The sequence below is a fragment of the Pleurodeles waltl genome, chromosome 6, assembly GCF_031143425.1.
Source record: "Pleurodeles waltl isolate 20211129_DDA chromosome 6, aPleWal1.hap1.20221129, whole genome shotgun sequence".
In the NCBI taxonomy this organism is placed as follows: domain Eukaryota; kingdom Metazoa; phylum Chordata; class Amphibia; order Caudata; family Salamandridae; genus Pleurodeles; species Pleurodeles waltl.
Window position 1 is genome coordinate 1708238180 of NC_090445.1, and position 27186 is coordinate 1708265365.

Consider the following 27186-nt stretch of genomic DNA (forward strand, 5'->3'; position numbering starts at 1 on the left):
CTCTTCACACCAGGGCTGGGTACACCCTGACCTCAGAGCTGGAGAGGGGTTGTAAACACACTGCAGGGTGGGCCCTTCACACCCAGAGCTGGACAGGGGCTGTAAACACACTGCAGGGTGGGCCCTTCACACCAGGGGTGGGTACACCCTGACCTCAGAGCTAAACAGGGGCTGTAAACATGCTGGAGGGTCGGCCCTTCACACCCAGAGCTGGACAGGGGCTATAAACACACTGCAGGGTCGGCCCTTCACACTCAGAGCTGGACAGGGGCTGTAAACACACTGCAGGGTCGGCCCTTCACACCAGGGGTGGGTACACCCTGACCTCAGAGCTGGACAGGGGCTGTAAACATGCTGCAGGGTCGACCCTTCACACCCAGAGCTGGACAGGGGCTGTAAACACACTGCAGGGTCGGCCCTTCACACTCAGAGCTGGACAAGGGTTGTAAACACACTGCAGGATCGGCCCTTCACACCAGGGCTGGGTACACTCTGACCTCAGAGCTGGACAGGGGTTGTAAACACACTGCAGGATCGACCCTTCACACCCAGAGCTGGACAGGGATTGTAAACACACTGCAGGGTCGGCCCTTCACACCAAGGCTGGGTACACCCTGACCTCAGAGCTGGAAAGGGGTTGTAAACACACTGCAGGGTGGGCCCTTCACACCCAGAGCTGGACAGGGGCTGTAAACACACTGCAGGGTGGGCCCTTCACACCAGGGGTTTGTACACCCTGACCTCAGAGCTAAACAGGGGCTGTAAACATGCTGGAGGGTCGGCCCTTCACACCCAGAGCTGGACAGGGGCTATAAACACACTGCAGGGTAGGCCCTTCACACTCAGAGCTGGACAAGGGTTGTAAACACACTGCAGGGTCGGCCCTTCACACCAGGGCTGGACAGGGATTGTAAACACACTGCAGGGTCGGCCCTTCACACCAGGGCTGGGTACACTCTGACCTCAGAGCTGGACAGGGGTTGTAAACACACTGCAGGGTTGGCCCTTCACACCAGGGGTGGGTACACCTTGACCTCAGAGCTGGACAGGGGCTGTAAACACACTGCAGGGTCGGCCCTTCACACCCAGGGCTGAGTACACCCTGACCTCAGAGCTGGAGAGGGGCTGTAAACACACTGCAGGGTCGGCCCTTCACACTAGGGCTGGGTACACTCTGACCTCAGAGCTGGACAGGGGCTGTAAACATGCTGCAGGGTCGGCCCTTCACACCCACTCGGCCTACGCCCTTTGCACACGTAGCCGGCTAGGCGCTATATACACAGGTCTGGCCCTCCCTCCGTACACAGTGGTGCTACGAAGCCCCTCCCGTGTGCAGAGGCCTGCCCCCTTGTGTCCGTCCAGCGCCTCTTCCCTCCTCCCCATCCCTCCCTCCGCCCCAGGCTATGGTATTGTGCCCTCCCCTCGGCTGGGTGGGAGCGCCTAGAGGGAGGAGGTGACGGGGGCGTGGCCGGGAGGAGGGAGCCAGGAAGGGTGTGTAGAGAGGGAACTGTAACTTTTACCACAAACAGGCGGCTTCCCCTCTCCAGGAACGGGCACAGCCGAGAAGTACAAGGTAAGAACTTGGGGGGCGGGAGGGGCGCCCTAGTGATACCTTTTGAGGTCTCAACGAGGGCTGGTCACATTATACTTCCCAGAGGATGAGACTTTGGGGAGGGGAACACCATGAGTGAGGGAGATCAATTCAGGGGGGTTGAGGTAAGTGACCCTGGAGCAATATGAGGAGGTGGGGGGCACTCGAGGGGTGAGACTCTGGGGTATCAGGAAGGAGGTGGCAGGAAACAGTGTACAGTTGGTTAACAGTTTGGGGTACATTGATGGGAAGTGGTTGCGAAAGAGTGCGACTTTGGGGTTCCCTGCAGGGGAGTGGCTTCCGTTGGTACGGCAGGTGCAGTGGCACCGGGGCCCTTGATAATGATGATGTTTACTAGACCAGCGGCAGTCAAAGGCTCCATTTCCTTGCTTGTACCAGGCCCAAGTAATGGTGCCCAGGAGGATGGCTGGGTAACGTCTGCAGAAGGGGTGAATCCTCGGGGTACCACCAGGTGCTGCCGGGTAGGACTTTGGGGTGCTGGAGGGAGTGGTTGGTGAAACATTGGACGATGAAGGCTTGTGGCAGCTCAGGGGAGGCTAGAGGGGCTGGGACAAGTGAGTAATAGCCGATAGAGGCTGAAGGGCCCCATTTGAGAGAGGTTGGGGTCCTGCAGGGGAGCGTGTGAAGGTTCAAGGGCTGAGAGGGACAGCCTTCCTGAGAGGTGAGACTGTTGTGAGAGAGACTCTCTGCAGGGGAGTCAGGGACCTGTATAATACCTCGCAAGAGAGGAGGTTGCAGACATCCGCAGGCAGTGAGTGAGTATTTTGGGGGTCTGTCTGTCCATAAGAAGATTCTAGGCGCTGGGTGAGACATCACAGGGTCTGTGATTGCGCTGTCCCCTCTCGGGTCTGGACCCCTGAGAGTTTTAGACCGGTGGCATCCGTGAAAAGGTTCCTGGTCTGACATCTGAGGGTTTTGTGTGTATACCCTGAGAGCGCCCTCAGTATACATAGAGACAGCAGGCTGTCTCTGTCCTTGGAGACGGTCTCCCTGTGACGTCCCAGAGGGTTCAAAGACTGTGTACACCACTGACGAATGTCCTCGGTGCTTGATATTACACCCCAAAGGGGGAGGAGGGGGTGTTATCCTTGAGAAGTCTCAGCGCGACGCCTGACGCATGTGCCTCGAAGTGACACCTCAAGGTTCCAGACGGCCCCTGTCTCCCTCGGAGTTTCACTTGTCGGCCCTGGATGTGCACCAATCATATTTTGCTGTTCGTAACTCCCATGCCTCTAATTCGTGTATTTTATTTGCATTTGTGTCTAGAACCTGCAGTTGGAGAACTGAAGTCCTACCCCCAACAGCTGATTCCCTGCTGCTCTAGGATTCTTGCTCCAGCAGCGCCCGAAGGTAGCGCCTTGAAGTCAGCGCCAAGATCTCTTGACGCAGGGACCGGGCAGTAGAGGCCTCAGTATTTGGAGAGTCGAGGACGGCCACCAGCCCTCAGTGCACCAAGAGCCTTGTGGTGGAAAAGCCTAGACGCTCCTGGACCGTCTCTGGTGGGGGAGCCAGGTGGCCCCCGCAGCCACACCCCAGCCTCTCCTGGACCAGCGCTGGCCACCCCCGGGGGAACCGTGCCGGCCTGGAGCACACCGATGCCAGGCCAGGAATAGGGACGTCTGTCTGGGGTTCTTTGTGCCGAGGAAGAGGAACAGGAGGCGGGAACGCGCGCTCCCAGACCACTTCCTGATCCAGGGACAGATAAGACCCTCTGCGGCCTCGAATCTTAGCAGCAGCTGCCGGAAAAGGTGCTGGACAGGAAGCCAGGGGGCAGGGGGCATGGACTGGTGATGGTGGCCACGCGCCAGGGCTCCGGGGCCCACGTCATTGTGATAGTTCTTTTTTTAGGACCCTGTCTCATCATGGGAGGCCGCTGAAGCTTGGAGGCTGGTGGCCCTTGGATGCAGCTGGCTCTCGTTGGGTGTGGGGTGGACAGGAGGTCCCTGCTGAGACCAGGTCCAGCCTTGGAGGTGCAGGAAGGCCCTTGACCTGCTACAGCACTAAGAATGCTGGTTTTATGGGGCTAACGTGTCACGAGGCCCCTGAGGCAGGAATCATTCAGCCCACGACCCAGGAAGTAGAAGGCCTCTGACAGGAAGAGACCAGAACATGCCCTGCCGTGCCTGACCCCTTGCATGAGGGCGCGCCGTCCAAGGGTGCACACAAGTGGAAGCACCTGGCACTTCTAGAAGATACTGGGAGCCTGAGTACCCCTTCCCCAATCCAAAATGGACGCTTCTTCTGATATTTCAGTGCTCCTGGTAGAATCATCTCAGCGGAGGTCAGCCATCGTTCTGGCGGGGTCCACTGTGCTACCACCATGTCCATCCACGTCCTGGTGGTGAGGGGCGTTGTATATACCACCTTGAGGCCCTTGTCGATGGAGGTTCGGATGATGCACCCCCAATGCAGCATTTCCTGTAGATAGAGGTGGGAGCCATTGCCTGTCCTGGCAGCTGCCATGCTACCTCGAACGATGCGCCACATGCTGGATGGCGTGAAGACCGAGCTGTCCGGAGAGCATGGGGTGGTCCTGAGTGGTTACCGAATGCGCCATCCCACTAGCCCTGAACCTGAGCGGGTAAGTGTAAAAGAGACCCTCTCGATCTGGTGAAGTTGTTGCCTCTGGTATTATTTTCAGCTACACACAAACAAACAGAGCAGTAGTTGGCCTCTTGTGATCGCACAAGTGCACAAGTGCTAGTGTTCCGATTTTACTATGTAGCGCCACACATCAGAAAAAGGCCACACCACTCACAGACCTCGCAAAATACAATAAAACTGATTAGGGAGCGCTCTGCAAATAATCAGAGTTCTTGTATATGTTTCTGAGCCCTGATGAAGCCCCTGTTCAGGGGCGAAACGAGTTGGTTGGGCTGGATGTTCAATATGTGAAGATTAAAGTGTTTTGAAGACTCACCTCTAAGTCTAGTTGTGTGTTAATGAGCTAGATGGAAGAATCTCTGTACCCATCTGATTGGACTTTAATATGATTGCATTCTCTTTCTGGCCTTATTACGGATACTGTTCCAATGCCCCAGTGATTATCTGGAGAGCGCTCCCTGTTCTGTTTTTATGGTATTATTGCCAGCTCTGTCTCTGGTTAAACCCTCACAGAATCCTCTCTGGGGCCTTGGGGGTTCCCAGCTGTGAGACTCAAGGTGCCAGTGGTTAGCGAGCATGGACCACTTCCTCACGCTAAACAACTCAGCCGTACTGCAGCTGCCTGTGGGGTCTGCCCCGTGAATCTCATTCAGCCACCTGCGACTGAAGGCCAGTAACAGTTTCTCCATGCACAGCTCTCCTTCTTGTTGCAGTCCAGGGCCTGTCATGAGCACCATCACAGTTTGGTTCTCCAGACACACAAGAGTTTTGTCAGCTGGTCCCATAAGATTCCTTCTGTCTCGTTGCCTGGTTGTGAATTTGGTTTGGTTGGAGTCGTCATCTTCTCCGATAAATCTGGTCCTTCTTAGATCACGGCCTCCCTCCGATCCTCTCTTGCTTGTACTTTGGCCATAGGTATTGGTGCTTCACAGATTTGGAATGAATCTTTGCAATTGAACTTTGTGCCTTGTGCATGGAAAGAGGCAAGTACTGTGCCACCGCCACAGGTAAAACCTCCTCCGAACCGTGGGTGACAAGTGTCCCTTCGGCATGAACCACCTTATGTTGGGCGCTCAGGTGTACACAGTGAGCTTCTTTAGCACGGGTTGCCCAGGGCGTCTGAGGTGGGCCCGATGATTGTTGGTGCTCTTGTTGGCCACGGTGTGTCTGGTTATATCTGGTGCTGTTGGTGTCTTATAGAAGCTTGGTTATCATTGATGGTCTTCGATTATCGATGATCATTGATTACCTCAATAAGTTTGGTTATGCATGGCTGTCTTGTGAGACCACTGTGAGCTTGGTCCGTTTCAGTAATATTTGGTTACCATGGTAAGCAAGTTTCTTTTTGGCCATCCTCCATTACCAGGTTGAGCTTGGATATTTTTGGTAATCACCAGTGACTGTGTGAAGGTTGGCTGCTCTTGGTAAGCTTGAGTTACTCTGGTGAGGTTGGGTGTTCTTGGTTAGCTTTAGTTACTCTGGTGAGGTTGGGTGTTATTGGTAAGCGTGAGTTACTGTGGTGAGGTTGGGTGTTATTGGTAAGCGTGAGTTACTGTGGTGAGGTTGGGTGTTATTGGTAAGCGTGAGTTACTGTTGTGAGGTTGGGTGTTGTTGGTTAGCTTTAGTTACTCTGGTGAGGTTGGGTGTTATTGATAAGCGTGAGTTACTCTGGTGAGGTTGGGTGTTCTTGGTAATCTTGAGTTACTCTGGTGAGGTTGGGTGTTATTGGTAAGCGTGAGTTACTCTGGTGAGCTTGAGTGTTCTTGGTAAGCTTGAGTTACTCTGGTGAGGTTGGGTGTTATTGGTAAGCGTGAGTTACTGTGGTGAGGTTGGGTGTTATTGGTAAGCGTGAGTTACTGTTGTGAGGTTGGGTGTTGTTGGTTAGCTTTAGTTACTCTGGTGAGGTTGGGTGTTATTGATAAGCGCGAGTTACTCTGGTGAGTTTGGGTGTTCTTGGTAATCTTGAGTTACTCTGGTGAGGTTGGGTGTTATTGGTAAGCGTGAGTTACTCTGGTGAGCTTGAGTGTTCTTGGTAAGCTTGAGTTACTCTAGTGAGGCTGGGTGTTCTTGGTAACCGTGAGTTACTGTGGTGAGGTTGGGTGTTCTTGGTAAGCGTGAGTTACTGTGGTGAGGTTGGGTGTTCTTGGTAAGCGTGAGTTACTGTGGTGAGGTTGGCTGCTCTTGGTAAGCTTGAGTTACTCTGGTGTGCTTGGGTGTTCTTGGCAGCTTGAGTTACTCTGGTAAGGCTGGGTGTTATTGGTAAGCGTGAGTTACTGTGGTGAGGTTGGCTGCTCTTGGTAAGTTTGAGTTACTGTGGTGAGCTTGGGTGTTCTTGGTAAGCTTGAGTTACTCTGGTGTTCTTGGTAAGCTTGAGTTACTCTGGTAAGCTTGGATGTTATTGGTGAGCTTGAGTTACTCTGGTGAGGCTGGGTGTTCTTGGTAACCGTGAGTTACTGTGGTGAGGTTGGGTGTTCTTGGTAAGCGTGAGTTACTGTGGTGAGGTTGGCTGCTCTTGGTAAGCTTGAGTTACTCTGGTGTGCTTGGGTGTTCTTGGCAGCTTGAGTTACTCTGGTAAGGCTGGGTGTTATTGGTAAGCGTGAGTTACTGTGGTGAGGTTGGGTGTTCTTGGTAAGTGTGAGTTACTCTGAGGTTGGGTGTTACTGGTAAGCGTGAGTTACTCTGGTGAGGTTGGGTGTTACTGGTAAGCGTGAGTTACTGTGGTGAGGTTGGGTGCTCTTGGTAAGCGTGAGTTACTGTGGTGAGGTTGGCTGCTCTTGGTAAGCTTGAGTTACTCTGGTGTGCTTGGGTGTTCTTGGCAGCTTGAGTTACTCTGGTAAGGCTGGGTGTTATTGGTAAGCGTGAGTTACTGTGGTGAAGTTGGCTGCTCTTGGTAAGTTTGAGTTACTGTGGTGAGCTTGGGTGTTCTTGGTAAGTGTGAGTTACTCTGAGGTTGGGTGTTACTGGTAAGCGTGAGTTACTCTGGTGAGGTTGGGTGTTACTGGTAAGCGTGAGTTACTGTGGTGAGGTTGGGTGCTCTTGGTAAGCGTGAGTTACTGTGGTGAGGTTGGCTGCTCTTGGTAAGCTTGAGTTACTCTGGTGTTCTTGGTAAGCTTGAGTTACTCTGGTAAGCTTGGATGTTATTGGTAAGCTTGAGTTACTCTGGTGAGCTTGGGTGTTCTTGGTAAGCCACAGTGGTCAGAGGTTTCTTTGGTTTCCATTGCAACCAGGGTTATCTTTGGTATATGTGGGCTTCCTTGGTGCCTCTGGACAGCTTAGAGCAGGCATCTCTATATCAGAACCGAGACCCAGTTTTTAGAACGACAAACTTTCACGACCCACCTAGCTTTAAGGGACGTGAGGAGGGGGCGGTTTTTTAATGTAGCTAACGCTTCATGTGCTAGCCGTAGTCATTTACAGACGCCACATTTTCCATTTAAATGTCCACTGCATGTGCGGCCACGGTTTTACAGACACGACTATAGTGCACAGGAATGACAATGTGTGGAAATCCGGTCTCGGTGAATGTTCATCATTTGTGGATCCTTAGGTAAAGTGTCTTGCTTTGTTTTGATCCTATTACAATCTTTCTTTCCATCACACTTCAGAAGGATAAACAAAGGTGCTTAATTTTCGCTCTCCTAAACTTCTAAGTGTGCACAGTTCATTTACAGGGATTTATATTTACTTGTGTGATGCAACAAATGGCTCCTACAACCTTTCCCTTCACACACTCTGTACATCACAAGATTATCACAGAACTCACTCTACCTTCTTTCGCTGACTGCAAGGTGAGATGAGTTTTTAAACACCAGCCCCCATGTTAAAACAATAAGCAGCAGTTTGTCAGAAGACAGCCTGACATTTGACCCCTGTCTTTGAAGCCATCAAATGTGTCAAGATAAAGCCAGAATTTAAGGGCATCTTTATGTATTGCTTGGACTTGTGCGACCCACCAAAACTGGCTTCTGACCGGCCGCCTTGGCCACCTGTGCAGGTGTTATGCAGTGGAGGGGTGCACCAGCTGGCCAAAGCCAAGAGTTAAGAAGCTGTGATCCAGTGGGGCAATAAACACAGAATACTGAGGAAAGCCAATTATAAAAAACAAGGAAGTGAGATTGACAAGAAAACCATCAAACCACGAGCAAGGGCTGTGTACAGTGCTGTGTGTGGCAGATGGCTGGAGCTTTCTACAGCGAAACCACAAAACCGAGGCCAAGGGAGATGTTTCATCTTCCGTAGATTAATTACAGGCAGTTTCAACTCCTTTTAACTGGACTGGGTCGGCACCAAGATTTCCCTTCCTGATTACTACCAGTATCTCCGTTTATCTGACAGTTAACCCCCAGATCCTGAAGCAATTTAGCCAGGGAGCAAACATACATGTTAACAAGCATTGGCAAAGCCAATAGGTATCGTCTATGTGAGATCTAATTTGTTTCTCATTTTTTAGCCATGCTGTACAGTAGTGTGGCTGTTCTGCAGCATAGCTGGAAAAAAAACACAGGATGACTCAGTCATCGCTGGATGCATCCTAGGTTTTTTTAACTTTCAACCATGCTGTACAGCAACTGTGCTGCTCTTTAACATGGCGAAGTACAACATTGGCAATGCCAAAATAGTTCTATTATTTTGCTTTGTCATTGTTTTCTAAGCAACTAAACAGCTATACCATAGGTCATTCCACGTCAGATATAGCAATACTCTCAAAGTAAGAAATGCAAAGTAAGAAATGGTGCAGGTCCTGCCGGGAGACCTCCAGCTACGGTTAGCCGACGTCGGTGGTGAGGGTGAGTGCGAGGGAGAGTCGAGGGCTCAGTGCTTTACCGTAACAATTAAATCTGCATGACTAGGCAAAAGCCAAGACGTGAAATGAAAATCTGGGTGACTATGGATAACTGGAAGCGTGGGTAGCAGAGGTGCTAGGTTGTGCAGGAAAAGGTTTGTAGGAGAGGTAAAACAGATGTGGGTATGTTCAGTAAATATCTGGAGTCCACTATAAAGGAAAATAAAATCAAAGGCTTCCCATACATCAGTTACCTAAAGCACAATCATTGCCACAGCCAATAGATTTTGCCTATGTAAGAGCTATGGGCTTTGACAATGTCTTTTAGCTATGTTGTACAGCAGCTTGGCTGCTGCTCAACATGGCTAAACATTTGTGGCGTGGTGTAGAGGAGAGTGGAACAGAGTGGCTTACAGTGAAGTGGAGTGGGGCAAAGTGGCATAGAATAGAGTTGAGTGACGTAGAGTATAGTGCCATAGAGTGAAGTGCCGTGGAGTTGAGTGGTGTAGAGTATACTAGAGTAGTGTAGTGTGACAGGCTTTGGTGTAGAGTAAAGTGGCGTAGTGTGCGTAGAGTGGAGTGGCATTGAGCAGAGTGGTGTACAGTGGAGTGGTGCATAGTGGTGTAGAGTAGAGTTGAGTGACGTAGACAGTCATAGAGTGAAGTGCCATAGACTGGAGTTGAGTGGTGTAGAGTATACTGGAGTGGTGTAGTGTGACAGGCTTTAGTGTAAAGTGGCGTAGTGTGCATAGAGTTGAGTGGCATTGAGCAGAATGGCATACAGTGGAGTGGTGTAGAGTAGAGTGCGTGGAGTGGAGTAGAGTGGCATAGAGTAGAGTGGCGTTGAGTAAATTGGTATAGAGTAGAGTGGACTGGAATGGCGTAGAGTGACATAGAGTCCATCCGCAGTTGCTTGTGTCGCTGCTCAGAGAGGACCTGGCCTTACAGTTCTGCTGAATTCTTCCAATTAAAGCTGATCTCAATATGGCATGTTCCTGTCGGCTGAGGTGGCATAATGGGCAAGAAACACCATGGACTGGACTATAACATAAAGTAATTACTAGAGGCTGCGATCACTTCAAGCAACACACCATCACAGTTTTGTTTTCTTCATGTACTTTGTTAGCAGTATGAGCTTGTTATACCTGGTGATCTTTTGATGTTATATTAAGCTTGCTTGTGATCTTGGGTGAACATGGTAAACTTGTTTGTTGTTCATGATCCTGGACTATGATGGTTACGGTGAGCTTGTGTCTTATTGGTGAAGTTATATGATCACAGTGAGCTTGTGTCTTATTGGTGAAGTTATATAGCTACGGTGAGCTTGTGTCTTATTGGTGAAGTTATATAATTATGGTGAGCTTGTGTCTTACTGGTGAAGTTACATATTTACAGTGAGCTTGTGTCTTGATTGCTGAAGGTATATGATACAGTGAGCTTGTGTCTTACTGGTGAATTTATATGATTACGATGAGGTTGTGTATTATTGACGAAGGTATATGATACGGTGAGCTCGTGTCTTTTTGGTGAAGTTATATATTGTACGGTAAGCTTGTGTCTTATTGGTGACGTTATATGATTAGAGTGAGCTTGTGTCTTATTGGTTAAGATATATGATACAGTGAGCTTGTGTCTTATTGCGTATGTTATATAATTACAGTGAGCTTGTATCTTACTGGTGAAGTTACATATTTACGGTGAGCTTGTGTCTTGATTGGTGAATTTATGATTACGGTGAGATTGTGTCTTACTGGTGAAGTTATATGATAAGTGTGAGCTTGTGTGTTATTGTTGAAGTTATATGATTACGGTGAGCTTGTGTCTAATTGGGGAATTCATATGATTACGGTGAGCTTGTATCTTATTGGTGAAGATGAATGATACGGTGAGCTTACTTCGGCTTTGCTGTTCTTGCTTTACCAGGATCAGTTGGGATTGTATCCTTTTGGTAAGTTTATGTCCCTTGGATGAGCATAGGGTTCTTTGTGATCTTGGGTCCTTAGCACACTTGGGTGTTGGAAGTAGGTTTATGTACTTGGGATAAACCTGGTTGCCATGGGTGGCTTTGGTTTCTATGTGAACTTGGATCCCTGAGGGGTAGAAAGAGGTGGGCTTGAGCGTGAGTGGGAGGTGGAGGGTATAGGTCCTGTAGAAGTGGGGGGCTTCAGTTTAGGGGTTGGACGTGGTTCAGGGGAAGGCTTCTGGACTTCATATCATAGGAAATTACCTTGACTCCAAGCGGTCGGATGGGTCCTGGAGTGGGCTGCAGTGAGGGGATGAGTTTAGGACCCTGGTGTCCTGAGGAGTACTCGTAATCTGAGGTCGGCAAGGATCCCTGGGATGGGTCCTGGAGTGGGCTGCAGTGAGGGGATGAGTTTAGGACCCTAGTATCCTGGCGTCCTGAGGAGTACCTTTAACCTGAGGCAGGCAAGGATCCCTGGGATGGGTCCTGGAGTGGGCTGCAGTGAGGGGATGAGTTTAGGACCCTGGCGTCCTCAGGAGTACTTGTAACCTGAGGTAGGCAAGGATCCCCGGGATGGGTCCTGGAGTGGGCTGCAGAGAGGGGATGAGTTTCGGACCCTTGTTTCATGGTGTCCTGAGAAGTACTTGTAACCTGAGGTAGTCAAGAATCCCTGGGATGAGTCCTGGAGTGGGCTGCAGTGAGGGGATGAGTTTAGGACCCTGGTGTCCTGGTGTCCTGAGGAGTACTTGTAACCTGAGGTTGGCAAGGATCCCCGGGATGGGTCCTGGAGTAGGCTGCAGTGAGGGGATGAGTTTAGGACCCTGGTGTCCTGTCGTCCTGAGGAGTACCTGTAACCACTGGACAGGAGTATGGTCCTGAAGTAGGCAAGGATCCCAGGGATGGGCTTGGAGTTGCTTGAGTGACTTTGGGTAACAGAAATGGGCTTGAGTGTTGGGTGGGTGTAAGTCTCCCTGGAGGACTTGGGACCTTTGTGTGATCTTCACATCGGCTTGGTTCAAGGGGATATGCTTGGGCCCCTGGAGAGGGTTGGTTTCCCAGTAGTCAGCTGGGGGTGTAGTGATGATTGGGGGTTCAAGTGGTAGGCTTGTGCCCAGAGGTTGTATCTGGTCACATGGTGGACACTGGTCCTTGAGGGGGGACTATGGTGCCTGTGGGCTTGAGTTCTCGGGGGTCCTCAGGGGGCCCAGGAGTACCTTTAGGGCTATGGGGTGGCCCTGATTCGTTGGGTGGTCTAGTTGTGGTATGTTATTTATCTATTGGTAAGTTCTCGGGCAGAGGGTATCACATGCATTAACTGATTGCCAGGACTAGTAAAAAGATGCCTTTTCAAAACATAGTGAAACACCTAGGGTGAACACATGGTGTAGAGGGAAATAGGAAGAGGATTCCAAGTCCAAGGGGCCACAATAGTAAATCTCCAACCGGCAAGGCCCAATCAGGTGAACCTGGGGTGGATTATCAGCTGACTCTGGAAGTTGGAGAAGAATTGTAAGGTGGTGCGCATGTAGAAGCGGGTGGGCTAAAGAATGACTGAAGAAGCTCTGGTGGATTGTAAGGTGGCTTCAGTGGCTTGTGTCTAGGGTGGACATGCATCTGAGGACAGACACAAGGCTCCGAGGAGTGTTTGGGATCTTTGGGTGAGATTTGGTCCCTAGGGATGGCTTGGATCTCTACAGTGGAAATTGGTCTCAAGGTGGGGTTTGGTGGATGAGGTGGAATTGGGTCCCAGTGTTTTCTTTGGGTGGGTTTTGGCCTCTAGGGTTTGGCTTGGATCCCTTTGGTGAGCATAGGGCCCAGGGTGGGCTTTAATGGATGAGGTGCGATTGGGTCTCAGTGGTAGACCTGGGTCCTTGGGGTGGGATTTGGTCTTAGGGATAAGTTTACATTGCTCGGTGCATACTTTTAAATTACATTTCGTTTGAGTTTTGTAACACAGGGGCCTCACGCATCACCCCCCACAGTCCTGAAGAAGACTCTAGGACATTAGCCAATGGGTTGAAACTTTGAACGTGAGCAAATGACTAAAACCCCTATTAAATAGGGGCCAATCAGTTCCCTGATTTAAGTGCTGACATACAGTGACCTGCTAATTACGTGAGCGCCAAAGATCCAATGGCGAGGGGGCCTGGTCAACTTGACCTCATTCCAGATGTGGAGAGGATCTGGTCAATCTCACCTCATTCCAGATGTCCACAACTTTAGCAAGAAAAAGGTTGTGCAGCTAATCACACAGACTGTGAGAGAATGGCATCTTTGTTACTGCTGCAAATAATGAGAAACTCCTGGAGTAAACGGAGTTACTCAAATGTGAAACCTGGAGTAAACCCAGCTACTCAGATGTAAAGCTTTGAGTAAACCGAGCTACTCAAATGAGAAACATAGAGTAAATCTAGCTACTCAAATGTGAAACCTAGAGTAAAACGAGCTACTCAGATGTGAAACCTGGAGTAAACTGGGCTTCTCAGATGCAAGTCCTGGAGTAAACCAAGCTACTCAAATGAGAAACATGGAGTAAACCGGGCTACTCAAATGAGAAACATGGAGTAAACCGGGCTACTCAAATGTGAAACCTGGAGTAAACCGAGCTACTCAAACGTAAAACCTGGAGTAAACCGAGCTATTCAGATGTGAAATCTGGAGTAAACAGAGCTACTCAAATGTAAAACCTGGAGTAAACCGAGCTATTCAGATGTGAAATCTGGAGTACACTGAGCTACTCATATGTAAAACCTGGAGTAAACAGAGCTAATGAAATGTGAAACTTGGAGTAAACCTATCTTCTCAGATGTGAAATCTCTAGTAAACCTAGCTTTTCAAATCCTGGAGTAAACCGAGCTAATGAAATGTGAAACCTGGAGTAAATGGAGCTACTCAGATGTGAAACCTGGAGTAAAACAAGCTAGTCAAATGTGAAACCTGGAGTAAACCTAGCTTCTCAGATGTGAAACCTGGAATAAACCGAGCTACTCCAATGTGAAACTTGGAGTAAACCGAGCAACTCAAATGTGAAATGTGGAGTAAACTGAGCTACTCCAATGTTGCACTTAGTGTACACTGAGCTACTCAAAAGTGAAACTTGGAGAACACTGAGCTACTTCAATGTGAAACTTGGTGTAAACTGAGCTACTCCAGTGTGAAACCTGGAGTAAACTGAGCTACTCCAATGTTAAATTTAGAGTACACTGAGCTACTCAAAAGTGAAACTTGGAGTAAACCGAGCAACTCCAATGTGAAAACTGGAGTAAACCTAGCTGCTCAAGTTTGAAACCTGGAGTGAAGCGAGTATTCATATGTGAAACCTAGACTAAACCGGGCTACTCAGATGTGAAACCTGGAGTAAACTGAGCTACTCAAACGTGAAACCTTTAGTAAACCAAGCTATTCAGATGGGAAACCTGGACTATGACGAGCTAATCAAATGTGAAATCTTGAGTAAGCCTAGCTGCTCAGATGTGAAACCTGAAGTAAACCCAGCTACTCAGATGTGAAACCTGGAGTAAACCGGGCTACTCAAAAGTGAAACCTGGAGTAAACCAGCTACTCAAATGTGAAATCTGGAGTAAACTGAGCTACTCCAATGTTGCACTTAGTGTACACTGAGCTACTCAAAAGTGAAACTTGGAGTAAACCGAGCAACTCCAATGTGAAAACTGGAGTAAACCTAGCTGCTCAAGTTTGAAACCTGGAGTGAAGCGAGTATTCATATGTGAAACCTAGACTAAACCGGGCTACTCAGATGTGAAACCTGGAGTAAACTGAGCTACTCAAACGTGAAACCTTTAGTAAACCAAGCTATTCAGATGGGAAACCTGGACTATGACGAGCTAATCAAATGTGAAATCTGGAGTAAGCCTAGATGCTCAGATGTGAAACCTGAAGTAAACCCAGCTACTCAGATGTGAAACCTGGAGTAAACCGGGCTACTCAAAAGTGAAACCTGGAGTAAACCAGCTACTCAAATGTGAAATCTGAAGTAAACTGAGCTACTCCAATGTTGCACTTAGTGTACACTGAGCTACTCAAAAGTGAAACTTGGAGAACACCGAGCTACTTCAATGTGAAACTTGGTGTAAACTGAGCTACTCCAGTGTGAAACCTGGAGTAAACTGAGCTACTCCAATGTTAAACTTAGAGTACACTGAGCTACTCAAAAGTGAAACTTGGAGTAAACCGAGCAACTCCAATGTGAAAACTGGAGTAAACCTAGCTGCTCAAGTTTGAAACCTGGAGTGAAGCGAGTATTCATATGTGAAACCTAGACTAAACCGGGCTACTCAGATGTGAAACCTGGAGTAAACTGAGCTACTCAAACGTGAAACCTTTAGTAAACCAAGCTATTCAGATGGGAAACCTGGACTATGACGAGCTAATCAAATGTGAAATCTGGAGTAAGCCTAGCTGCTCAGATGTGAAACCTGAAGTAAACCCAGCTACTCATATGTGAAATCTGGAGTAAACCTAGCTACTCATATGTGAAATCTGGAGTAAACCGAGCTACTCAAAGGTGAAACCTGGAGTAAACTGAGATACTCGTATGTGAAACCTGGAGTAAACCTAGCTACTCGGATGTGAAACCTGGAGTAAACCGAGCTACTCAGACGTGAAACCTGGAGTAAACTGAGCTACTTGTATGTGAAACCTGGAGTAAACTGAGCTACTTGTATGTGAAACTTGGAGTAAACCTAGCTACTCGGATGTGAAACCTGGACTAAACATAGGTACTCAGATGTGAAAACTGGAGTAAACTGAGCTACTTGTATGTGAAACCTGGAGTAAAACGAGCAACTCGGATGTGAAACCTGGAGTAAACCTAGCCACTCAGACGTAAAACCTGGAGTAAACTGAGGTACTCGTATGTGAAACCTGGAGTAAAACGAGCAACTCAGATGTGAAACCTGGAGTAAACCCAGCTACTCAGATGTGAAACCTGGACTAAACCTAGCTACTCAGATTTGAAACCTGTAGTAAACCGAGCTACTCAAAAGTGACACCTGTAGTAAACCGGGCTACTCAGATGTGAAACCTGGAGTAAGCATAGCTACTCAGATGTGAAACCTGGAGTAAACCCAGCTACTCAGATGTGAAACCTGGACTAAACCTAGCTACTCAGATTTGAAACCTGTAGTAAACCGAGCTACTCAAAAGTGACACCTGTAGTAAACCGGGCTACTCAGATGTGAAACCTGGAGTAAGCATGGCTACTCAGATGTGAAACCTGGAGTAAGCATGGCTACTCAGATGTGAAACCTGGAGTAAGCATGGCTACTCAGATGTGAAACCTGGAGTAAGCATGGGTACTCAGATGTGAAACCTGGAGTAAGCATGGCTACTCAGATGTGAAACCTGGAGTAAGCATGGCTACTCAGATGTGAAACCTGGAGTAAGCATGGCTACTCAGATGTGAAACCTGGAGTAAGCATGGCTACTCAGATGTGAAACCTGGAGTAAGCATGGCTACTCAGATGTGAAACCTGGAGTAAGCATGGCTACTCAGATGTGAAACCTGGAGTAAGCATGGCTACCCAGATGTGAAACCTGGAGTAAGCATAGCTACTCAGATGTGAAACCTGGAGTAAGCATGGCTACCCAGATGTGAAACCTGGAGTAAGCATGGGTACTCAGATGTGAAACCTGGAGTAAGCATGGCTACCCAGATGTGAAACCTGGAGTAAGCATGGCTACTCAGATGTGAAACCTGGAGTAAGCATGGCTACTCAGATGTGAAACCTGGAGTAAGCATGGCTACTCAGATGTGAAACCTGGAGTAAGCATGGCTACTCAGATGTGAAACCTGGAGTAAAGCAAACTGATACGAATATCTGTGACAAAAGGAGAATTAGCGGCTGCTTGAGTTGCAAAGCTGCAGACCCGGTTTACTCGCCCTCGGCAACAATGTTCTGTCCCTGGAGTAAGCTGAGAAGGAGAGTTCACGCCTGAAGTAGAACATGAAATGCTGACGTGGTCGGACCTTGACGAAGGGATAGTGTAAGGCGATGAGATGTATAGAGAGAAAGAGAGAACTCTGATGCAGCAAAGAGTGAGCCACAGGCCGAGACTCAGTCATTCACTCAGTAGTCAGTGCGGCTAGCGAGGAACAGGATGAGGGGTGTGAAGGGATATTCAAACTGGCCTACTGTGGGAGTCACCGAACTAGTGGCAGTCTAGGACCTCTTGTAACTACCAGCTCCTCCTTCTGTCCCTCGGATGGGACTGGAGCCATAAGGTAGGCTTGGAAGTGGGCCGGGGGTCCCTGGGTTGTGTGTCTAGGGTTGACGTAGGACCTTCTGTGAGCCAGCGCCCTGTGGTTGTGAGTCTGGGGTCCGCTTGGGACCTCCAGTGAGCTAGGGTCTCCTGGGTTGTATGTCTGGGATCTGCTTGGGACCTTCAGTGAGCTAGGGTCCCCAGGGTTGTGTGTCTGGGGATGGCTTGGGACCTTCAGTGACCCACGGTCCCCAGGCTTGTGTGTCTGAGGTTGACGCAGGACCTTCTGTGAGCCGGGGCCCCATGGTTGTGTGTCTGGGGTCCGCTTGGGACCTTCAGTGACCTAGGGTCCCCAGGGTTGTGTGTCTGGGGATGGCTTGGGACTTTCAGTAACCCGCGATCCCCAGAGTTGTGTGTCTGGAGTTGACCAACCTTCAATGAGTCAGAGTCTCCAGGGTTGTGTATCTGGCGCTGACGTGGGACCCATCTGTGAGGCGGGCCCTGTGGTTGTGTGCCTGAGGTCTGCTTGGGACCTTCAGTGAGCTAGGGTCTCCAAGGTTGTGTGTCTAGGTCTCCAGGGTTGTGTGTCTGGAGTTGAAGTGGGACCTTCTGTGAGCCAGGGTCCCCAGGGATGTGTGTCTAGGGTTGGCTTGGGACGTTCGGTGAGCCGATGTCGCCAGGGTTGTGTTTCTGGAGGTGGCTTGGGACAATCGGTGAGCTGGGTTCCTACTGGTCTCTGTTTCTGGGGTGGCTTGTGACCTTCAGTGAGCTAGGGTCCCCAGGGTTGTGTGTCTGGGGTTGTTTTGGGATCTTCAGTGAGCTGGGGTCCCCAGGTCTCTGTGTCTGGGGTTGTCTTGAGACCTTCAGTGAGGCAGGGTTATGTGCTTGGGGTCCGCTTGGGGCCTTCAGTGAGCTAGGGTCCCCAGGGTTGTGTGTCTGTGGTTGTTTTGAGATCTTCAGTGAGCCGGGGCCCCTAGGTCTCTGTGTCTGGGATTGTCTTGAGAACTTCAGTGATCGAGGATCTCCAGGGTTGTGTGTCTGGGGAAGGTTTGGGACCTTCACTGAGTCAGGGTCTCCAGGGTTGTGTGCCTGGGGTTGACGTGGTACCTTCGGTGAGCTAGGGGTCACTTGAGTTGTGTCTGGGGTTGGCTTCGGACCTTCGGTTAGCTGGGGTCCCCAGGGTGTGTGTTTGGGGTCAACTTGGGACCTTCAGTGAACCAGGGTCCCTGGGGGTCTGTGTCACGGGTTGGTTTGGGACCTTCGGTGAGATGGAGTCCTCCATGGTAGCTGTCACTGACTTGGGATGTTCGGTGCCCTTCGGTGACCCGCGGTCCCCAGAATTGTGTGTCTGGGGTTGGTTCGGGTACTTTGGTGAGCTGGGGGTCCTCAGGGTTGTGTGTCTGGGGTCGGCTTGATACCTTTGGTGAGTTGGGACCCCTAGGGTTGTGGGTCTGGGGATGGCGTGGGTACTTTGGTGAGCTGGGGGTCCTCAGGGTTGTGTGTCTGGGGTTGGGGTCGGTACTTTGGCGAGCTGGTTGTCCTCAGGGTTGTGTGTCTGGGGTCGGCTTGGGATCTTTGGTGAGCCGGGGTCCCCACGCTTGTGTGTCTGGGGATGGCGCGGGTACTTTGGTGAGTTGGGGGTCCCCAGGATTGTGTTTCCGGGGTTGGCACGGGTACTATGGTGAGCTTGGGGTCCTCAGGTTGTGTGTCTGGTGTTCGCATGGGCACCTTGGTGAGCTGGGGGTCCTCAGGGTTGTGTGTCTGGGCTTGGTACCTTCAGTAAGCTAGGGTCCCTAGGGCTGTGTATCTGGGGTTGATGTGGGACCTTCGGTGGCCCGGGGTCCCCAGGGTTGTGTGTCTGGGGTTGGCTTGGGATCTTTGGTGAGCCGGAGTCTCCAGGGTTGTGTGTCTGGGATTGGCGCAAGTACTTTGGTGGGCTGGGGGTCCCCATGATTGTGTGTCTGGGGTTGGCACGAGTACTTTGGTGAGCTGGGGGTCCCCAGGATTGTGTGTCTGGGGTTGGCACGGGTACTTTGGTGAGCTTGGGGTCCTCAGGTTGTGTGTCTGGGGTTGGCGTGGGTGCTTTGGTGAGCTGGGGGTCCTCAGGGTTGTGTGTCTAGGGTTGAGGCGGGTACTTTGGTGAGCGGGGAGCCCTCGGGGTTGTGTGTCTGGGCTTGGGACCTTCATTAAGCTAGGGTCCCCAGGGCTGTGTATCTGGGGTTGACGTGGGTCCTTTGGTGACCCACGGTCCCCAGGGTCGTGTGTCTGGGGTTGGCGCTGGTACTTTGTGAGCTAGGAGTCCCCAGGGTTGTGTGTCTGGGGTTGACATGGGACTTCTGTGAGCCGGGGTTCCCAGGATTGTGTGTCTGGGATTGACGCGAGTACTTAGGTGAGCCGGGGTCCTCAGGGTTGTGTGTCTGGGGTTGACATGGGACTTCGGTGACCCGGAGTTCCCAGGATTGTGTGTCTGGGATTGACGCGGATACTTTGGTGGGCTGGGGGTCCCCATGATTGTGTGTCTGGGGTTGGCACGAGTACTTTGGTGAGCTGGGGTTCCCCAGGATTGTGTGTCTGGGGTTGGCACAGGTACTTTGGTGAGCTTGGGGTCCTCAGGTTGTGTGTCTGGGGTTGGCGTGGGTGCTTTGGTGAGCTGGGGGTCCTCAGTGTTGTGTGTCTGGGGTTGACATGGGACTTCGGTGACCCGGAGTTCACAGGATTGTGTGTCTGGGATTGACGCGGGTACTTCAGTGAGCCGGGGTCCACAGGGTTGTGTGTCTGGGATTGACGCGGGTACTTCAGTGAGCCGGGGTCCTCAGGGTTGTGTGTGTGGGGTCAGCTTTGGATCTTTGGTCAGCCGGAGCCCCAGGTCTCTGTGTCAGGGGTTGGCATGATACGGGTATAGCTTAGTTTCTTTGGTCAGCCTCGAGTGCCTGGTCAACCTTCTGCTGTTCTTGTGATCTTGGAGTAAACAGGATTCCTTGTTTTTTTCTGGTGAACTTGGGTGTTTTTGTGTCTTCGGTGAGCTTGACCTGCTGGGCATTTTTGGGCCTCCGCACTGGCCACAGGGGGTCATCCTCTTTCCCAGCAGTGAGCTCATGCTAGCTTGGCGTCCATTCCACGGTGAGCTTCACTCACTGACCGGGTGTTCCCTGGCATTACTGGGTGCATCTGGTGAGCCACAAGTGAGCCACAGGGCCTAGTCCTGTGTCCAGCGTTCACTGGTGTCTGTGGTGGGTTTACACTACCCCGGAGACCGTGGCTTTCTACAGTGAGCTTCACTTACTGACCGGGTGTTCCCTGGCATTACTGGGCGCATCTGGTGAGGCACAGGTGAGCCACAGGGGCTTGTCCTGTGTCCTAGCGTCCACTGGTGTCTGTGGTGGTAACAAGTGAGCCACAGGGGCTCGTCCTGTGTCCTAGCGTCCACTGGTGTCTGTGGTGGTAACAAGTGAGCCACAGGGGCTCGTCCTGTGTCCTAGCGTTCACTGGTGTCTGTGGTGGGTTTACACTACCCTGGCATCCATGGATTTCTACGGTGAGCTTCACCCCCTGACCGGGTGTTCCCTGGCATTACTGGGTGCATCTGGTGAGGCACAGGTGAGCCACAGGGGCTCGTCCTGTGTCCTAGCGTTCACTGGTGTCTGTGGTGGTAACAAGTGAGCCACAGGGGCTCGTCCTGTGTCCTAGCGTCCACTGGTGTCTGTGGTGGTAACAAGTGAGCCACAGGGGCTCGTCCTGTGTCCAGCGTTCACTGGTGTCTGTGGTGGTAACAAGTGAGCCACAGCGGTTCGTCCTGTGTCCTAGCGTTCACTGGTGTCTGTGGTGGGTTTACACTACCCTGGTGTCCATGGCTTTCTACAGTGAGCTTCACTTACTGACCGGGTGTTCCCTGGCATTACTGGGTGCATCTGGTGAGGCACAGGTGAGCCACAGGGGCTTGTCCTGTGTCCTAGCATCCACTGGTGTCTGTGGTGGTAACAAGTGAGCCACAGGGGCTCGTCCTGTGTCCTAGCGTCCACTGGTGTCTGTGGTGGGTTTACACTACCCTGGCGTCCATGGCTTTCTACAGTGAGCTTCACTTACTGACCGGGTGTTCCCTGGCATTACTGGGTGCATCTGGTGAGGCACAGGTGAGCCACAGGGGCTTGTCCTGTGTCCTAGCGTCCACTGGTGTCTGTGGTGGTAACAAGTGAGCCACAGGGGCTCGTCCTGTGTCCAGCGTTCACTGGTGTCTGTGGTGGGTTTACACTACCCTGGCATCCATGGATTTCTACGGTGAGCTTCAGCCACAGACCGAGGTGTTCCCTGGCATTACTGGGGTGCATCTGGTGAGCAAGTGACAAAGGCAAAGATCAAGGCGAAGGAAAGATTAAATAACAAAAAGAGAGACTGAAAAATCAAAGATCAACATTCAGGTGAAGAAAACGTATTAGCGCACTGGAATGTTGGGAACTCCACTGCAGACAATGGACCGGCTCCGGGGCTCTAATGCCTGGTATTGGCCTGCTGCTCCAACATTCTAATGTTTGTCTTCATGTTTTTCCCTTTTAATTTAGAATCAACCCTTAGTGCTCGGGATGTTCTAATAGCTTTATATCCCTTCTGCCCTGGGCATGTTATAGGGCATCACCTGTGTCCCGGGCCTATAACTCTGGTTCAGGGCCTTTAACAACCGGAAAAGCCCTCCGTAGTGAGCTATAACACTATAGTATTTAACTCCTCAAATAAGAGGGTGATGGAAACATTGCAAAACATATTACCGAAAAGTTTTTTTTTGTGCTGACTCAGATCATCAATTTATTAGAAATGAAAATGTAAGTTCATAAATGCACTATATGTGAATAATTTTTTGTGCAATCATCAAGACAGACATAAAAAAGAGACAACTTTAAAAAACAATGTAAACTGAAAAACATGCAAGAAACTCCCATCTTGATTAAAACGGTCACTAGGGATTTGGAAAAGTGAACTGTAACCCAGAGAGAACATACTCAAGTTACCAAAAGCAGAAATGAACGCAACATGGGATCCACCAATGAGTCAAACCAGAGTCACTAAAAAGTCTGTAGGAGGAGCAGTGGCCCTGATGAAAAGAGGATGGCAAAATCAGAAAATGTCCAAGCTCATAGACAACAATATGTAGAATTACAAAATGACTCAAAAGAGAAACAGGAAGAGAGATGAAAAGGATGGAAGCATCAATAACAAATTACTTGAAAAAGATGAACCATTGTTATTGGAATGAAAGCAGCATCACCTGCGAACACAAAGTCCAGAAGGTGCTGCCGCGCGACCAGTTGTCTTAGGACCAGAAGCTGCTTTTTGCCTTTAGCCTCAGTTGTGGGTGAAAGCTGCAAAGAGCTACTGCCCTTCGATTCAACATCAATGAGCACAAGTGGGAACGGTTCCTGCTGCGGAGAGGCCACGTGAGTCTTTACCAGCCCTCTTATTCTCATTTTCACTTTCAAACTGTGACGCAATGAGGCTCCCACACATGTGAATACGTTTATGCATAAAATCAGACAGAGAGCTGTACAGTATACGTTGGAAACAATTCATATGTAGATGATGGGTTACATTGATGATGTATTGGGTATTTGGAAAGGCACAGAGGACCACCTGAGATAATTTGTAGAATTCTTGAAGAAACTGCATCTTACAGTTATATGTACCCTCAAGAAGGCCACCCTGGAGCATGCTTTTTAGGTCGTGCACGCAAGCGCTCTCACGTGTTGTAATCTATCTGTGGGCTTTTAACCACGCCCACCTCACGCCCATCACTATCACTTGTTCATGAACTTGCCATTCAAAAATCCTTTGTTGTTATTGGTAAATGCTTTACGTTTGTCCCTCCTTGGGGCGGTTTCGTTACCGCCTTGGACATTGACCCGGTTACATGGATAATTGCACGTTTGCCGATACGTTTGACTGCGAGCGAACTTCTTTTTTCTTTTGGGTCTCTCCTTCATGCTCATGGCGACCGTGGCACTTTGAATCGACTCGCTTATGTCAACTGTTTTACTTTTCATTTCCAATTTATGTGGCAAGAAAAGTTTAGTTAGGAATTTACAGTGCTAATAGCTCTGACTTGAGCAAACGCGAGACCCTTTGCATTGTAAATGCTTGTTAGATGTAGGCATCAAGATCTTGGATGGAAGTGATATTATAGGCTTGCATGTTAAAAGTACTGACAAAAGCAACATCTTACATGCAACCGGTTTTCAATTTAAAAAAAAGTATTGATAATTTACTGTGGTTAATTTTGAAGACCCAGAACTGTCAGTCGTACAAAAAGAGAAGGTGGAATGTTTAAAAATATATATAAAATACACAAAACATCAGAATAACTCGAATAATAAATCAATTGAAACTAGAAGATAAATCGAAATGAAGTATTGTAAAAAACGCTAAAGTCAACAAAGACCAAATGAACAAATTAAAGTCTCCAGACTCCCCCCAACCAAGCTGACGTATATTAGAATTTGATGGCCCGTGCCCTGAAAAGTATCCCACTTCAATGCCAATATCTGGTTTCATTTCCTGATTTATTTGTATTTATTTTTGTGATGGGCTATTATTTACTGTTTTTTTTACAAAGATAAGCATGTTATTTTCAGACCGCAGTATTTTTTTATTTTTAAATGTTTCGTGCTTATTGCACATTTTTGTAAAAAAACATTAGAAAATAAAACAATGTGCTCTTTAGCGAGGCGGGGTTTGCTGATGCCTGCCTCACCTTGTCTCCAACCTATTCTCTTTAAACCCTCCTCCCTCCCTTCTCTGCCTTGCCTCACAGCCCCCTTCTTACTAGTTCTGTGTTTCTGCCCTCCCTGTCACTCACAGAGCAGGGAGCCAATGGCTGCACTGGGCTGGCCCTCTGCCCCCTGCTCTGTGCTCTGTCCTGCAGGGAGTGAAAGAAACATAAGGAATTATATTATACCTATCACTTTACAAACATAAAAAGACATTGCCTAACACCAGACCTAAAAAAAAATGTATCCCCAGCTGCTGTGTCCTATAAGGGTAGCAGCTGAGGTAGGCACATGTCATGACTTGCAGAGCATGACATTGTCTCCAAGTGCCTGTCCTATTTCCATATCTGTGCAGAGAGTTTTATAGGAGTTCTTCTGTCTACATCTGTAGAGATCTTATCTCCAGGAGTCCCACATGCCTAACTCTGTGGGTGCAGGCTTTGTAGGAGGAGACTTGTCCTGTTGATTCTTGTGGTATTAAGACCTGTTAGGAATGTGTCATGTGGGTGATTCTAGGTCATGGGTACTCACAAACATTTTCTCAGGGGCCTCAAAGTTTGGTCTGCGTTGTGACCGAGGGCCGCAGTGATAACAGCAGGGTGGTGGTTGGGTGGTCGGGGGGCTGAGGAGTGATGTGAGGGTGTTGGTGGTAAGGTGGGTGTAGGGGAAGCGAAGCATATACATCTAGTGCGAAAAAACAAGAACTAGGGATTCATCCTGGCTACTCCACTTAACAAAATTGTGTGATTCTAGGCAATTGTTTTGTTTCCTTTTTCTTTATTAAAACATATAAGGATTTTGAAATACGTGACTTCAGGGTGTGTACTGTACAGAACCTTCACATAACAGCTGACTGGCCTCTTTGTTCATTATTCACGCAGTTCTGCATGTTAATGAAATACATATTTTGGATTTTGAACAGACTTTCTCATAATTTTTTTACTTTTGCTGCAAGATTTCTCTAAAAATGAAGGTGCTTCTAAAGTTAAGAGGTGCAGGGCACCCTAGTTACTGCCTTTCACTTCAAATGATCTTTCAAATAAATACTTGCCCTTTTAGTCAACATTTTTTAAATGTTAGTGCCGAGTCAAGTAAACAGCAGCCCCATGCTGCTGTTGACCTGGGGCCACATATAAATGTGAGGGCCGTACCTTGGGTATGATTCTTCTAGTTGATATGTACTAGGCCACGCCCTTAGGTAGATAGGCCACACCCTTAGGGAGATAGGCCACGCCTCTTGTAAAGAGTTTGTATTTCTATTTACTGGCCACACCTCCTTGAAGTTCCCCACCCTTTTTCACTGCACTTACGATTGTCACCAGCAGTGCGGGAAAGTAGGGGGGTCCCGCCTGGATCTGGCTCAGGGAAAAAACTATTTCTGACCCAGGGAAAGAAACATGATGATTTTGTCCTGGTGTCATTTTCCGACACAGGACATAATTCATCATTGTCTGCACTTGTCTGCATTAAACCTACAGGCAGTGAGGGGGCCTAATGTTAACATCCTGCTGGGCACAAACAAAGGCCTGATTTAAAGGGCCATCGGGTCCTTCTGTTGTGCAAGTATCTTCCTGTCAGGGAGTCATGTGGAGCCTGACACCTAGACGCCAATGCAATGTGATGAAACATGTGCACTTCTTGTTATCAATTCACAGGTGCTTAAAATAAACTACTGGAGGCAGGTTTTCAACTTTGTCCTAATTTCTGTAAGGGACATGTTTGCTCTGTATGCAGCATTTATCTGTCTGCATTAGTAATTACAAAAACATTGACTTACAAGGCACCTAATGTTTTTTCATGAATTCTTTTATAGCGCTAGTCAACCCAGTGTAGGGTGTCAGAGCGCTTTACGTCGCACGCACAGACATAATACGTCATTAAATGTTTGGGAAATGGTACATAAGATAATTAAGGTTATAGGATGTAGGAATTCCTTATCCATACTTGTAGACATTATGGGGTATAGTTACTAAGGCCCATATTTATACTTTTTTAGTGCCGCATTTGCATCATTTTTTGACGCAAAAGCGGCGCAAACGTACAAAATACAATTGTATTTTGTAAGTTTGCGCCGCTTTTGCGTCAAAAAGTGGCGCAAATGCGGCGCAAAAAAAAGTATAAATATGGGCCTAAGATTTTACGCCTTGCTTGCATCACAAAAGTGGCGCTAATCAATGCAAAATCTTTTTTTACCTATTTACTTGTTTTGCTTTGGAAAGTACCCTAAAATTAACACAAAGCAGCGCAAAGCACTACTATGCATTACTTAGTGCACTACTTAGCACCAAGCGGCGTACATGGGTGGTACATGTGCGCTCTCATGCAACCACCCAATCCTTTTGACGCAAACCCTGATCTACAAAAAACAGTGACAAGGTTTTTGCACCAAAAGTTAACACCATGTGAAAGCAGGAGTTAAAAGGAGAAATGTTTTGATTTCTCCTTTCTTTTATGACTTTGCATGCGTGCTGCACTGTGCAGCACGCATACAACGTGGGAAACATTTTAAAGTGTGTCTATGCATAGTATTTTGTACTGGAAGGGAAGCTTTCCAGTACAAAACCTAGTCTGAGTCACGCACACACCCTTGCACTGTGGCGCAGAGGCTTGTGTGTAGCGCTCAGCAACTAGCGGCACTAGGGATCATGGAGGAGAGCGCCAAACGTCTCTGTAAATATGGCGCTCTCCTGCTCTCTCCTCAGGCAGCGCAGCATGTTCGCTGCTGCACTGTGCTGCGTGACTGTTTTGTAAATCTGGGCCCTATGTTCAGAGTGAATAGCCAGGAGAAACACAAAGTTCATATATAAAACGTAACTGCGATTTTGGTTGTTTGTACTAACAATACCTTGTTAATTCCCAAAGGAGACCTTCTTTGCGATCTTAGAATAACAACAGATTAAGAAAAAAACAATAAGGGGCATATTTACAACCCTCTAGTGCCACCGTGGCATCATTTTTTTAAGCTAAGTTGGCGTTAAGGAGGCCATTTTCCGACACTATTTTTACAAAGTGGCGCAATGCATGCATTGCGCCACTTTGCAACCCCTTTCGTCACATTACGCCTGGCATAATTTATGAAAGGGGGGGATTCTGGCGCAGGGAGACCTGAAAAACTTGCACAATTAAATTGACAAGATTTCACTGCACCATTTTTTCCATCATTTTTACCGCCTGCTCAGGGCAGGCGTTACAGTGACGCGCCCATAATAACCTACGGACCTCCCTGACCTTTGCTGGACTAGAGCCAAAA

The 27186-nt window shown here is 49.0% G+C and overlaps 1 protein-coding gene across 3 annotated transcripts in view; it reads left to right on the forward strand.

Annotated features, from left to right (window-relative positions):
* Positions 1-1464: 1464 nt before the first annotated feature.
* RGL2 (ral guanine nucleotide dissociation stimulator like 2) overlaps positions 1465-27186 on the forward strand; it is a 240029-nt gene continuing 214307 nt past the window's right edge. For all 3 annotated transcript variants that reach the window (XM_069241871.1, XM_069241872.1, XM_069241876.1), the window contains exons 1-2: positions 1465-1573; positions 2879-4193. In XM_069241871.1, the coding sequence (XP_069097972.1) occupies positions 4074-4193 (120 nt within the window). In that variant the 5' untranslated portion in view covers positions 1465-1573; positions 2879-4073. The remainder of the gene's footprint in view (positions 1574-2878; positions 4194-27186) is intronic.